At 35.9% G+C, this 14,446-nt stretch overlaps 1 protein-coding gene across 3 annotated transcripts in view; it reads left to right on the top strand.

Annotated features, from left to right (window-relative positions):
* Positions 1–1,923: 1,923 nt before the first annotated feature.
* LOC130052877 (uncharacterized) overlaps positions 1,924–14,446 on the top strand; it is a 46,551-nt gene continuing 34,028 nt past the window's right edge. Inside the window, exons 1-2 of one of the 3 annotated variants that reach the window (XM_056159028.1) lie at positions 1,924–2,794; positions 10,073–10,567. In XM_056159028.1, the coding sequence (XP_056015003.1) occupies positions 10,198–10,567 (370 nt within the window). In that variant the 5' untranslated portion in view covers positions 1,924–2,794; positions 10,073–10,197. The other 2 variants (XM_056159029.1, XM_056159030.1) reach the window with 2 other exon arrangements.

Genomic DNA, 14,446 nt, shown 5'->3' on the forward strand with positions numbered 1-14,446 from the left:
ATGACCTATTACCAGGGAAATGATGACGAAAGTCAACACAAGGGAACGTTCAAACGAATAAGTTACACCTTTTTCAATAACAATTAAGTTGTCACATTACTTATATCAACATTTGGATGATTTACTCAGGAACAAAGTATACTAAAATATTAGTTCTACGTGCGATAGAAACAAAGAACATTGAAACTGTTTATTTTCAATTAAAAACCTCCCGACAGCAGCCCCCCCCCCCCCCCCCGAAAAGAAAATGTCAATGTTCCCCGCTTACTATGACGGGTGTTGCTAAAAATATATTATGCATTTATGTTATGAGGAGGTCAGCATTTCATAGAATAAAACGGCAAAAAGCAGAAAATTACAGAGAGAACAGGAAGTCACCCTCAGAGTTCACCATTTCATATTGATACCTCATACTGATGCATTATTATGTATTTTACATGGCGTATTTTGTGGATGACTGTACCAACAGGCGTTTGCTCAATATATTGCATAGCAAGTTTTAATAAGAATATTAAGCAAGTGTCTGTTTATACCATCCTTTTCCCTGGCTTTGTTATCCCTCCCCCATATTAGGACAGTATGTTGTCTCATAAATGAAGAAAAAATAAGTAAGATAACATACTGAAAAAGACTTGAATTATAATTAAACCACTTTCAAATTTTATTACTTTATTCTGGCTGCGACCGCAAGAAAAGATTTTATTAACCTATCCAGTGAATAATAGGTACCCCTTCCCCCTCCTGTAAACAACATTGTAAAAGATATTTAGAATAATTTCTTGAACAATTTCCCCCAAACAAAGCCTTTTGAAATCAAACGTGCTTTTAATCGAACTAGATATGCAGATGACTGAATTTGACTTGGAATTTAGTTCTACACCTGGTGCAAAATGCATTTTTATTATATAGCTAATGAATAGTGTATTATAAAATCTGCGTAAAATCTAGAGAATGTGAGCGTTCAATATCCTGAGAATTTATTGAACGCTAACTTTGCATTGTTTAAATTGTGTGCGCCCGGAACATTCCGAGTATGAGCTTTCAATATTTACCTTACCGTAAGGTGGCAGGGGACAGATTCTTTGGTTCTGAAACATGTGGGGTGTACATCAAAGTCAGATTATGACAGAGTGATAAAAAATATTTCCCTTTTATATCAATACTTGTATTTCATATTGGTGTAGTTAATAAATTATGACCCTACATTACATGTAACCTATAAATACTGGTGCTGGTGCACAAAACATGCTCTGAGCAGGTGCCCCTTTTTTGCTTTGATTTTCTCTCATTTGGGATAATCCGCACCCCCCCCTCCACACAAATACCATCAGAGTACCAAGAATGGAGATTTAGACACTGTGCACAATCAAGAACTGTCCTTCTTAAAAATCTACATTTCATATGGGGCCATCCACCTTCCCTCTCAGCTACAGACCTTTTGCTGGACAATGCATGTTTTCACCGGAATTCTTCAGCATCTGACCACGTGTCTTAGTTTCGTATTTGCACCCATCTATATGCTAGGAATCATGGTGACACCTACATGTTGTATATGGACCTTTTTATCAAGCACTCAGCTACATTTAACATGCATCCTAAAATTATTGTATACATTTTTACATATGTAATATCACTTTAGATATGGGCTATTTTCATTTTTTTAAGTTGATAGTGCGAAACTGTCCCCTGCTACCTAACGATGTAAAGAAGCTAATGCATGCAAGCTCGAAAGCTCGTGTATTTTTGCACCCAACTCGTGCCGATATTCACCAATATAAGTTCAATAACCATATAATGTATCACATCAAATTTTACAGCGAACGAGTCCGGTGTATTGAAAAAAGTTTTGTCTCATTTGGGATGAATATATGTGAAAGTTCGTACATTTACCGAGGAATTAACAGATTCATTTCACAATATATCAAATAGCTAAAAGGCGAACACAAAATGTATAGGCCTATATGCTTGAATGGAGTTAAAATTCATCTCACAATTAACCTAAATCTTAACGTATACAAGTATTTAGTTTAGAAATGAACTGCCAGTTCTAAACCCTCCCTATTTAGTATTGGAGTACTGCGGTCACCAAGTCTCTGTTAGTTAAAAAATAATCAATTAAACACAATATGTTTAACTTGTTGACTTAATACGATCATGGATTATTGTAATTTTATACATATCACAATTCCTGTTGTAAGTACACACATACACGGTATTATGTGTAAATACATGTACATGTGCTTTAATGACGTTTTGCCACGAGGGGGGTGGTGGTGGTTATGAACCACGTGTGTTCTTTTCATTCTCTACCCATAGGTGTCACTGCTCGCTAACATCTCTGTCTGCAGAAATTTCAAAATTCTTGTAAAACTCGTTTACTAGCGTTTAGCTAAATTCGGTTAATCAATTTATAATGCAAAATTTTAAGATAAAGTTGTTTTATCGCTTGTAAACAATTCCAAAATTGTTGATTTTAACCAAAATGAATATTTTTTCCCGATTTGTGGTGTTATCTATATTAATCATTCTAATTCATAAATTCTGTTCCGTTTTGCTTTCCATTTTCTATCCCCGTTTTAGCAACTTAACGATTTAGAAGTGAGAATCACGAGTTCTTCGGATATGACCTTCAAAACGGAGGCTCAGTGTCGCGACAAGAGTTGGCACGATAAAGAACCCTCACTGCTATGGTCCTAAGCGACAAACATAGGTCTGCACGGTACCTGTACTTCTCCTACAGCTGGTGACATCTCAAGTTCAAGATCTTCATTACTTTAAGCTTTACAGCTTATCGGTACAGCGTTACAAACAATATGAACATAAACATGACGTGGTATATCTACTGGAGAACGTATATATGTACGTAATTACAAATAGTAAAGTCACGGATTACAACTTTCTCTTAGTATTATGCTATTATATATATTTTTTCCAAGGTTACAAATTTCTTTGAAATTTTCGGTGTTAAACATTTGTATTAAGGTAAGGTTTGCATTATTTTGACATGTAGCGAACAGAGTCATGTTGCATACTAGTATGTTCAGTAGGAATTTATCTTTTAAAAGTTGATTTTTTGGAAAAACTTGCCGGTGTCGGTTTTTGATCAGATAGGCTTATTTTTGTGTGTTTTACATTTTCGGGATCTTAGTACAAAAAGGAATTCTAGTGGTATAAAAACTACACGAGGCAGACTTGTGGGGTAAAAACCTGGTATAATTTTTAAAAAGAGTATTATCTGTAAGATTATACTAATTGGTAGAAAAAGATAATTTTAAAACACAAAAAGTAGCATTTTTTATATCTTGAGTAAAATTTAAATTGGTTGTCATGGCAACAAAATATGCATATTGAGCAGCTTTACAAGGTCTACGTCAGAAAAATTTCATTTTAAACATAATATTTGGACCGTAAACATTTAAAGCAATACAAGCTGTAACTGACGGTATTTTTTCAACTATCCAATTATTCACCAAATAACACAATCTGATTAAAATCAGATCCTAGAATACGCTCACAATCGCTACAATAGGCCTAGTGTAGCGATCTAAGTGAGCGGATTTTAGGATCTGGTTTTAATTAGATTGCCAAATAACACCACCCAGTTCAATTAGTATAATCCCAAAGATCTGAAGAAAAATTCTGCAAAATAAACAAGGGAATATTGTTTGAGAGCACACATACAATGAACGTTTTGTATAAACCGCCATTGTGTCGTCTACACGGACATGGGAACGATGATTGCCGAACATGATCGGGTTGCTGAGACCGAGGCCATATACAAACGCGAGGAACTACACGTGTCGTTTGATTTAAAATACTACGTTGTTTCATGAATGACTAAAATACTATGCAAGTGTAAAAAGGTAATAATTGCGCAAATGTGCCACTCAAATGAAATTTTGATTGTGAATTTTCTATAAAATTGGCATGTTAAACTGTTAACAAATCTAACACGTGCTCAGTGCCTCTCTTTCGCGTTTTCCGAACTGGTGACCTCCAAGGTCAATGCACATCGGAGGTTACGATCAGGGCTGCGTTCAAGATCGTAACGGCTACGAAGGGCTCGGTAGCGGTACGATCTTGAACGATGTGCCAGGCTAGCCCTACGTAGAGATAATAAGCGTTAATTCATACAGTGCGTTCAATAGACCTAGATATCTAGCCTAGCAGCTAGGCTAGCCGCTACGATTTTGAACGAGGCCCAGGAATTACTGACAGGATGACAATGATTCATGAATCTTTATTTTCTGCTGATTTGACGGGTTTATTGCTTCAGATTCACTTTGATCCTATTAAGTTCTATATATTCATTCACATATATGTTGACTATTTGTTCTTTTATTTTTTAATTTATTTCCGTCAGTTACAGCTTGTATTGCTTTAAGAAAGCAGATATAATTACTACCCACCGGGTTTTGCTTCCATGGTAAGATATTAAAAAGAATTATTTCATTTATGAGATTTGTCACTTTATTTTATAATTGCACAACTTTTGAAGAGTGCAGTGAATATTTCCATGAATAAGATACAATTGCATCCCCAAACTGATAAATGATAGTTGTATGTATTTGTCAAGTATTGTAGTATCACATTTATTAGAAATTAAGATGTTGAGTTGTTTTTTTTCTAAATTCAATACAATATAATATTTTGAATATCCCAGCGGGTTTTCCATGGTCCTGCTTCCGAGTCATAAATTCCGTGTTACATCAATCTGAACCTATCTTATATACTACATCTTTGAAATAAATGACCTCTTCTTGTTCTATTGCTTGATGTCTGTTTACAAAGTTTAACACACAACTGTAACCTTCACGACAATATAAAGCCCGGTCAGTGGTGGATCTAGAAGGGGGGGGGGGTAACGTAAATCTAGTAAAAATGACACTAATAAATATGTTTTAAAAGTCGACGATATGCAGATGTTCCTCAGACAAAATTCAGACTATTTTAAGATATACTAGAGAAGACACCTTTTTATTCTTACGTGATCAAATCAGTCGCGTTTTCTACATTTAAAAGTTCATGCGATAAATCGCTCTGTCGGCCCAAGTAGATTTCATAGCATTGAAATATAAAGTGCATGTAATTAGAGAGATAAAGCATTGGCAGGTTTATTTTTAGAAATGCTTGTGAATGACATAAGAATTCCTAGCTTCGTTGATGTCGAACCTTGTCTTTGAGGATACTATTCACAAACAATGATCGATTATAACAGCGTCAAAATAAATCCTACTTTCCCTAGCAAGATTTGCAGAGATTACATGTTCACAATATAATTTTAACGGAAATTAACCGTAGCGCATACTACATATGTATATATAAAATCAAAGTACTGAAAGTACTCATGGGAGTTGAACATTGTGGAAATTCAGTTAGAACATATAGCACTGGAAGGATAGGGAGATAAATGACTGAATATTATCATGATTTTAGATACAAATCAACTGTTGTTGTTTTTCAAAGCGTTACAACAGCAAACATAGATAATGGAAAGCCCATGGTCCACAACGCTCCTCGAGTAACTGAAATCATGTTGTTGTTTTCTAGAATTTCACCCCTTTATATTCTCATGAAAAATGTGACCACATATTTTGGCCCAAACATTCAAATCAATATGGTTATCAATGCCTTGCAGTTATGAAGAAGTTTTTTTCCCTGTATATATACATTCAAGTTTAATCCTAGTTGTAGCTAATTCTAAGGATTCATTACTTGAAAAGGTAGTCCAATATGCTAAACTGTCACCTGAGTATACTACAGTCCTGTAGAGGATCAATGGAATGGCAAATGATTGTATAATAACTCAAAATAATTGAAATGCAAAAAAATTAAAAATCGTCCGGCATCGGAGATGCACAAACCGAGTTGCGCAAAGAATGGGCATAGAGGGAACCGGCAGAAAAGTTTGCAAGAATTATCAAGCAGGGAGCAAAATTTTGCGTACATAAATTTCAGCCGACTTAAATCCTTTGTGACCTTGACCTTTAACCCTTGACCAAAATCAGTAGGCTTCTTTGTCTCATCAAGGGCGATAATCCATCTAAGTTTAATTGAGGTCCTATAATTTGTTAAAAAATTATAGTGCAGAAAACAAAATTTTCTCCAAATTTCAGTCTATTTATAGCCACTGTGACTTTGACCCTGTGACCCCGGAATCGATAGGCTTCTTGTCTTACTGAGGGTGACAATCGATCTAAGTTTGATTGAGATCCTATAATTCGTTCAAGAGCTATGGTGTGGGAAACAAAATTTTCTCCAAATTTCAGTCTATTTATGGTCAGTGACCTTGACCTTTGACCCCAGAATCGATAGACTTCCTGGTCTTACTGAGGAGATCGTATGATTCGTTCAAGAGCTATGGTGCGGAAAACAAAATTTTCTCCAAATTTCAGTCTATTTGTAGCCACTGTGACCTTAACCTTTGACCTAGTGACCCCATAATCAATATACTTTCTCATCGTACTGAGGGTGACGATCCATCTAAGTTTGAATGAGATCCTATAATTTGCTCAAGAGCTATGGTGCGGAAATGAAATGTTGATGCGTGCCCGCCTGCTCGCCCAAAGGCACTTCATCAGATCATACGCCGAGTTCGACTTCATCGCAACTCCGCTAAAAATGAAACACTAGTCAAATAATGTTAATTATCGTTTATTTTTCTATGTATATCAGTATCAATTTGATCGAAATCTTGTATTCAAATTGATTTGAATACAATATCATCGCATTTACTTACATGTCAATTATCAAAATTAGATTAATTCAGAAAAGTTACATGGATTATTTAATGGCGGATGTTTATAAAAGTTTATGTTGATTTACCTAGGAGTAAATCAGCTGACACAGAACCCCCGCTGACGACCACTATACAAATCAATACAAATTACTGCGCAGAAAAGTGCGTGATGACCAAGGGAGATTGAACATAGTTCAACTCCCAAAAATGTAGACTTCTATAATATCAAAGAAAATAATTTATAAATGATCATTTGAGAAACATTATTATTATTATTTTGTCATAGAGGGTTACACATACGCCGCTCGACACTTGACAGCGGTAGTCAAACTCCCCGTCGAGGCCTCATTACGTCATTTACGAATAGACCTCTACTATGTGACGCAGCACAATATACAGATTTGTATACTGCGAGTCCGCAATTATCACGCAGGCAAATAACACCAAAGAAGTAGTTCGCAGTTAAAAGTTTGAAGATATTGATATTAAGAGCATTAATATAAAAGTATGGAATTTATTTTAAACATAAAATGATCAACAGATCGTTAAAAAGTAGGGAGACTCTGTTCAAATTATTGTGTAAAGTAATGAACTTGATGTTTACCTTCCAAACTTCCACCAGAGTTCGTTTGCGCACAAACCAAACTCTTCCACTTAGGCATTATGGGATAGCGATTTCATATGCCGCGTATACTGTGACGTCACTGTAGAATGACGAAAAAACATAACGTCAAACATAAACAACCATCAAAACAAGAACGTAAACATCAAGTTCATTACATTACACAATAATTTGAACAGAGCATCCCTACTTTTTAATGATCTTTTGATCATTTTATGTTTAAAATAAAATCCATACTTTTATATTAATGCTCTTAATGTCAATATCTTCAAACTTTTATCTACGACCTACTTCTTTAGTGTCATTTGCCTGCGTGATAATCGCGGACTCACAATATACAAATATGTATATTGTGACTCACAATATACAGATCTGTATATTATGCTGCGTCACATAGGAGAGCAATCCAATCATGCACTTGTCTTTTCCCGTAACCGGTAAGAAGACTCGGACGTGGATCGGCGCAAGAATTGCATCAAATCGATGCATTTCTTCGCCGGAAGCGCGCCCGTGGATGAGAGTTAAAAGGCCAGAACCGAATCCCTGAATAATGTTATTTATATTTTCACCACAGATTTAGTTTTGGTGTCATGAACGTCTTATTTACTCAAATACATAACATGCAGGTGGAAATTGATAGTGGTACAATACCTTAGATGTGTCTAATATCTTAGATACATTTGAAAGTTCACGTTTCATAGTGTAACGTACGACTGTGACGTCAAAGTTACGTTTATGTATACGTAACAACCAACTCTGATGGCGTCGATCCACATACGAGGTTCATTTGCAGTTACGGAATTAGCCGAGTAGTTACGATTGATAGGAGAGGTATATTCGTAGGTGACGTAATGAGGCTTTGACGGGGAGTTTGGTTTACCTTCTTGTTTTAAAAGTTGTTTACGTTTGACGTTATGTTTTTTCGTCATTCTACAATGACGTCACAGTATACGCGGCCTAAGAAATCGCTATCCCATAATGTCTAAGTGGAAGAGTTTGGTTTGTGAGCAAACGAACTCTGGTGGAAGTTTGAGCGGTAGTAGACAACAAGTAAATATTATGACGCTTTCCCTCGACACAACTATGACGTGACGCATGTTTTCATTATGACGTCATAAAGCGCGAAGTGAATTGAGGTATATCAAGAGTTATCTCCCTGTTGTTGCAAACCTTACCTTAATTTAAACATTGATGGTTTTTTATAGGAATATTTCTTAATATGTTTTCCCCCGTAGTTCTGTATATATAATTATAACTAATATAAAATGGTATTCATCTTCAATATTATTCCCACAAAAGTACAACATCTATTAGTTCTGATTGCATTAAAATATCTGCCTGGTTCTATTCCTAAATAGTGCGAGGATGAAGACATTTTGGATATACACCTTTGTAACTTTAATGGAATCTATTTTCTAAGATAATATTGAAGATATTATCCATCAATAAAATATTTGTAAACTGAACATTTTCTTTGAATTTTCGATCTTTGTATGAGCGAAACATTCTCGACTGGACGTAAAATGAAAAACCGAACACCCCCCCCCCCAACAATCAATCTATCGCTAATCTGTTCCCGATAAAGGTGTTACTTAGAAGGGCAAATCCAGAGGGGGACCAAAAGAATTTCTTATTCAATTTCAACGAGACTTTGAGTCAAAATTATCAGAAAAGTGCATATACTTACATGTAGGCCTAATTGTATCATTCAAATTTATCAACAGCATTATATCATTTAATTATAGAATAAATAAGACGACACACTGATATATATTTACGATATTTTCGGCAGATACAAGAATCACTTAAGAATTCTTAAAAAGTATATGTAACATTAATTTTTTTAATTTTTTTTTATTAAGAAGCATAAAATTCAAAAGTTAAAAAGAAGTGCCAGGGAATGCTCAAAATGCAGGATTTTGCTCCATTTACCGCAGACCCCCGGCCTATTGGGAGAACCTTTTACATGTAACTCAGTTACAACGAAGACTAGAACTTAGGAATCAAACACACTACGTAGTAAAATAACAGCATCCTCTTGTATAAACGTGTCTCAACATCTCCCTAAAATGTTGTGTACACAACCAAAAAAGTGTAAATGAGTTGGGGTGGAGATTGTGAAAAGTATCTAAAACCCTAAATCTGCCTATAACTTATTCCAAAGTCATTACTCTAAAATCGATGACGATGTTAAATTACATGAGCTATTCTGACTCTTTATTGCGTCATCAGAAACGTCAGATCATAGACAATTATGTCTGGAAAGTTGGGTCAGGGAAAGCCTGTGTAAAGCTGGATCTGGATCTCTATATTCATACCCAAGAACTACCCTCCCCTATCACACACATATACGCTTAGGAAGAAAGTAATAATTTGTCAACATAGGGCCTATATTGAAAAAGTATTTCTTTCTATGCGTATATATGTACATTCTTGTGCTATAATTATACTTTCTGAGACCCATTTCTACAACATATAGCCTACATACTTAGACATTTAATTTAATGAAAACTACAATCATGTTTGGTACATGTAATTATCCATGCAGTGTTCTGTTGAAATGTTTCTGATGATTAATTAAAGAAAACTGTTCAACCATTATCAATCATAATCAGACTCCGCTGAAAATATCCTGTTTATATATTTTTGAACAAAAACAACAAAGACTGCGACTTATGACTTTCAACTTTCATGGTAGTATTTTTTTCCAGACCAGTTCTCCTCCCTGTCTGATGACGAGGTGTCCGTGTTATTCTGTTTTCTGTGTTCTGACTCCGGTACCCCCGACTTTACTGATACAGACTGGCTGGACATTCTTCATGAGATACGAAAGCAGATGTATGGTGAGAACCGTGTAACAAGTGAGGAGACTCAGCGGACTCTGGGCGGACTGAAGTCACGTGGATTTCTTTGGGATCAGGACGGAGTAGACATCACTGAGGACGTCAAGGACGAGACCATGTACCGTGTTACAGAACGTAGTATAGTACGTAGTGTTTCAATGTTCTACGTGTATTATATATCCAGTTATACTACAGCAGTGAGGTATCTGAGATCATGGATATACACCAGGAAGTCTGGAGAGAAATGTGTCATTAGTGACGGCCCGTCCTGTGATTCCTTACTCATACGCCGTCTACAGATGAACATACTGACCCACGTCATCATGGAGAACACGAGTATCTGTGATAAAGTGTCACAGACATGTAAGTATTAAACAGATTGTGAAACAACTGTATTCAATCTAATGTTTATCTAATTATAAATAGATCAATCATGTATTAATCTATCGATGTATATTGTTTAAAGCTAGGGTATCGTTTTGTACATTAAGGTATTTATAATTAATGATACAGTGGATTTCAGTGTATATATAAAGGTCTACGGAAACAATCCCGTATGTGTAAAAAAGTTCCAATGTCTACTATAAGTCTCGGAATTAGTTGGGACACACAGATTTCACAAGACTTGGTGACATTTCAGCTAAACATAAAGATTACACCATTATAATACAGAATATAGATATGGTTAATATATGTAAAATTGTTGTATGGGAGTATGAAACTCTGTAAGAAGAAGATATATTTTGTGTCATCATTGATTTCTGAGATACTAAACGTCAGTACAGGGGGTAATCCCGTTTTGATCCAGGATTCTGTAATGCATCAATATAGATTTATTCAAGGCATCACAGAGTTCGAACTAAAACGGGCTTAGCCCCTGTTAATGTTAGTAATCGCATAGCGATGACATCATATTAACTGATACACGAACTAAATTTTAGTAAAACAGAAAACCCAGACGTCCGATGGAACTCGTAATTGAGAACGGCTTTCACCACATATAGTGGAACATTGCATCTCAAATGAATTATATTCATCTGCTATAGTTTCAAATACACACAATCAAGTATATTGCAATATGTTATGTACAGTATTTTGGAAGCGGCTATTTTTTAGATCGGATTTCGATCTTTCATTTTTTTTCCCCGTTTTTAGTTCACCTGAGCTAAGAGCTCAAGTGAGCTCTTCTGATCACCCGTATTCCGGCGTCCGCCCGTCTGTCTGTCCGACCGTCTGTCCGTCTGTAAACTTTTAAAATGTTTGTCTTCTTCTCAAACACCACTGGGCCAATTTCAACCAAAGTTAGCACAAAGCACCCTTAGGTAAAAGGAATTCAACATTCTTAAAATAAAGGGACAGGCCATCTTCCAAGGGGAGATAATCAAGAAAAGATAAAAATAGAGTAGGGTCATTAAAAAATCTTCTCAAAAACCAATGGGTCAGAAAAGATGAAATTCATAGATAAGCTTTATTAGGTAGTACAGATTCTAAATTGTTAAAATCATGGTCCCCGGAGGTAGGATAGGGCCACGATAAGGGATCAATGTTTTGCATACAACTATATAGGAAAAGTCTTTAAAAATCTTCTTCTCAAGACCCACTGAGCCAGAAAAGCTGATATTCATATGAAAGCCTCCTCATATAATGCAGATTCAAGTTTGTTAAAATGATGGCTCCCGGGGGTAGGATGAGATCACAAAGGGGATCAAATGTTTTACATACAAATATATAGGAAAAATCTTTAAAAATCTTCTTCTCAAGAACCACTGAGCTAGAAAAGCTGAAATTTATATAAAATCTTTCTAATATAGTGCAGATTCAAGTTTCTTAAAATGATGGCCCCCGGAGGTCGGATGGGACCACAATAGGAGATCAAAGTTTTACATACAAATATACAGAGGAAATCTTTAAAAATCTTCTCAAGAACCACTGAGCCAGAAAAACTGATAGGTACATGAAAGCTTCCTAACATAGTGCAGAGTTAAATTTGTTCAATTCATGCCCCCTGGGGTAGGATGGGACCACAATAGGGGATCAAAGTTTTGCATACAAATATATAGGGACAATCTTTTAAAATCTTTTTTTCAAGAACCATTGGGCCAAAGAGGTTCACATTTACATGAAAGCTTTCTGATGTAGTGTAGATTCAAGTTTGCAAAAACCTTGGCCTCCAGGGCTACCTTAGTGCCATAATAGGGACTACGGTTTTACATGCAAATATATATCTGATATGGACCAAGTTGACTCAAGTGAGCGATGTGGCCCATGGGCCTCTTATTTTTTAATGTTTTAATGTTTGATTTGTGTGGGTATGTGTTTTTTTGTTTTTGTTTTTATGTTTATTGTATCAACTCCTCTATGCAGTCACTCGGCTGAAGGTGGTGTGGATCTTGGCACTTCTTTACAAACAGATGCAAGGTTCAGCGCTAGCACTAAATAGGTCGTAAAACGTGTGTACGTATTCAACGTGTAAATGCATAATTTCTGTAAAACTCACTTTTCTACCGTCAGTCAATATGTAAATTGAAAAACAACCAAAATATTATTAGAAATGCACTCTAATATCAACAGCGATATTTCACATATTCGAAAATTCTTACACGCAGACGGAATATCATCGATCATAATACAGTACAGGTAAAAAACACGGTGCCCCGCGGACTGAAAGCTCTCGCTTTAGCATGGGCTTAGATTGGTTGATTGATTGATTGTATCTTGCTTAACATCTCGCTCGAGAATTTTTCACTCATATGGACACGTCACCACGGTAAAGGGCTTCAAATCTAGGCCTGTGTTTGGCGCTTACAGCCATTGAACAGTGAGGGATCTTTAGTGTGGCACACCTACTGTGACACGGGTCATCCGTTGTTAAGGTCATCTCCGAGAACCCTTGACATTCACACCTGATGCTGATCATTTGGAGATGGAACTGCCACTACCTGTTTTAACGACTTAGGTCTGTCGTGGTCTGGATTCGAACCCCGGTCTTTCGCATTCGGGGCGAACGCCTTAACATCTCGGCCACCGTGGTGGTTGCATGGGCTTAGAAAAGTCGGTGTCTTTGAAATTGCGGTTTCTGCTTATTCTGTAACAATTGCATGGACCTTTCAAATTCAAGGACACATATACATGTACACATGTGTTCACAATCGGGAAATCAATCGATCGACGATGATAGTCGCGTCAACTGATTTGTGCTCAAACACAAATTAAAGCGAACTGAAAATATCGTACATCGCCACATTCAATGTTAGAGTGAAAGTATTTAGTTTCCACCTTATTTATAAACCAATAAATGTGTTTATGAGTTGGGCAGTAAATTTATTTTGATTATTTTAATGTGCACACAACCAGTCATGCAGTTCAAAATTTCAGTTTTAAATCAATCATTGATAAGGAAAATATTTTGTTTTGTGTTTTGAAGAACATGTGTCATAAAAAGTTTGAAATTCAAAGTATACGCCATAGAATTTCAAGTTTTTCTTAAATGCACATTTTCCCGTGGTCGGCAAAAAAGTACTTTAAGATGACATTGCACACTTTAAAAATCCCCTACACTGATTTAGAATATTTCACAAAACTATATGTAAATTCCCTATGGCACATCTTCTGGGATTCATGTGACGCAAGTAAACTTTATTCTATTCATTGAAAAGTAAACAAACTGTGTCACTTCGTAATGGAACGCCAGGACATTCTAGAATACGCACCGTACATTCAAAATTGACCCAATATCACCTACTGAACAGAGGACTTCGGTCTGAATGTATATCTTGTGACTGTCCATTAACTCTACATCACATACTTTTAGAATGCAATGATTTTATGTCTGTAAGGGATATACTTTTTAATTTGGTAATGTGTAATCAATGCAAAACATTTTACAAATATTGACCACCATTACATTATACAACATTTACAAAAATGGGATTTTTACAGACAAGGTTGAATACTTTGATAATACAACTGTTGATATAAACGAAATGATCTGTATTTTTTCCTGAGTAAATATTCTTAACCTTTAGATCATTTGGATGGAACGTTAACGGATGTCGCGTATTAAGGAGCACAACCCCCCGGCACGCAAAAGATCGTTTCCCTGATTTTCGAGAGAGAAGGCTCACTGGGGCCGTCAGGGAAACCCAAACACTCAAAACTAAACATATTTCATCTATTCAACCGACATAAAATGGCTAAAATATTGCCAGATCGGCGTAAAAACGCAATCAACCAATCAAATAC

The sequence above is a fragment of the Ostrea edulis genome, chromosome 3 (assembly GCF_947568905.1).
Source record: "Ostrea edulis chromosome 3, xbOstEdul1.1, whole genome shotgun sequence".
Lineage (NCBI taxonomy): Eukaryota > Metazoa > Mollusca > Bivalvia > Ostreida > Ostreidae > Ostrea > Ostrea edulis.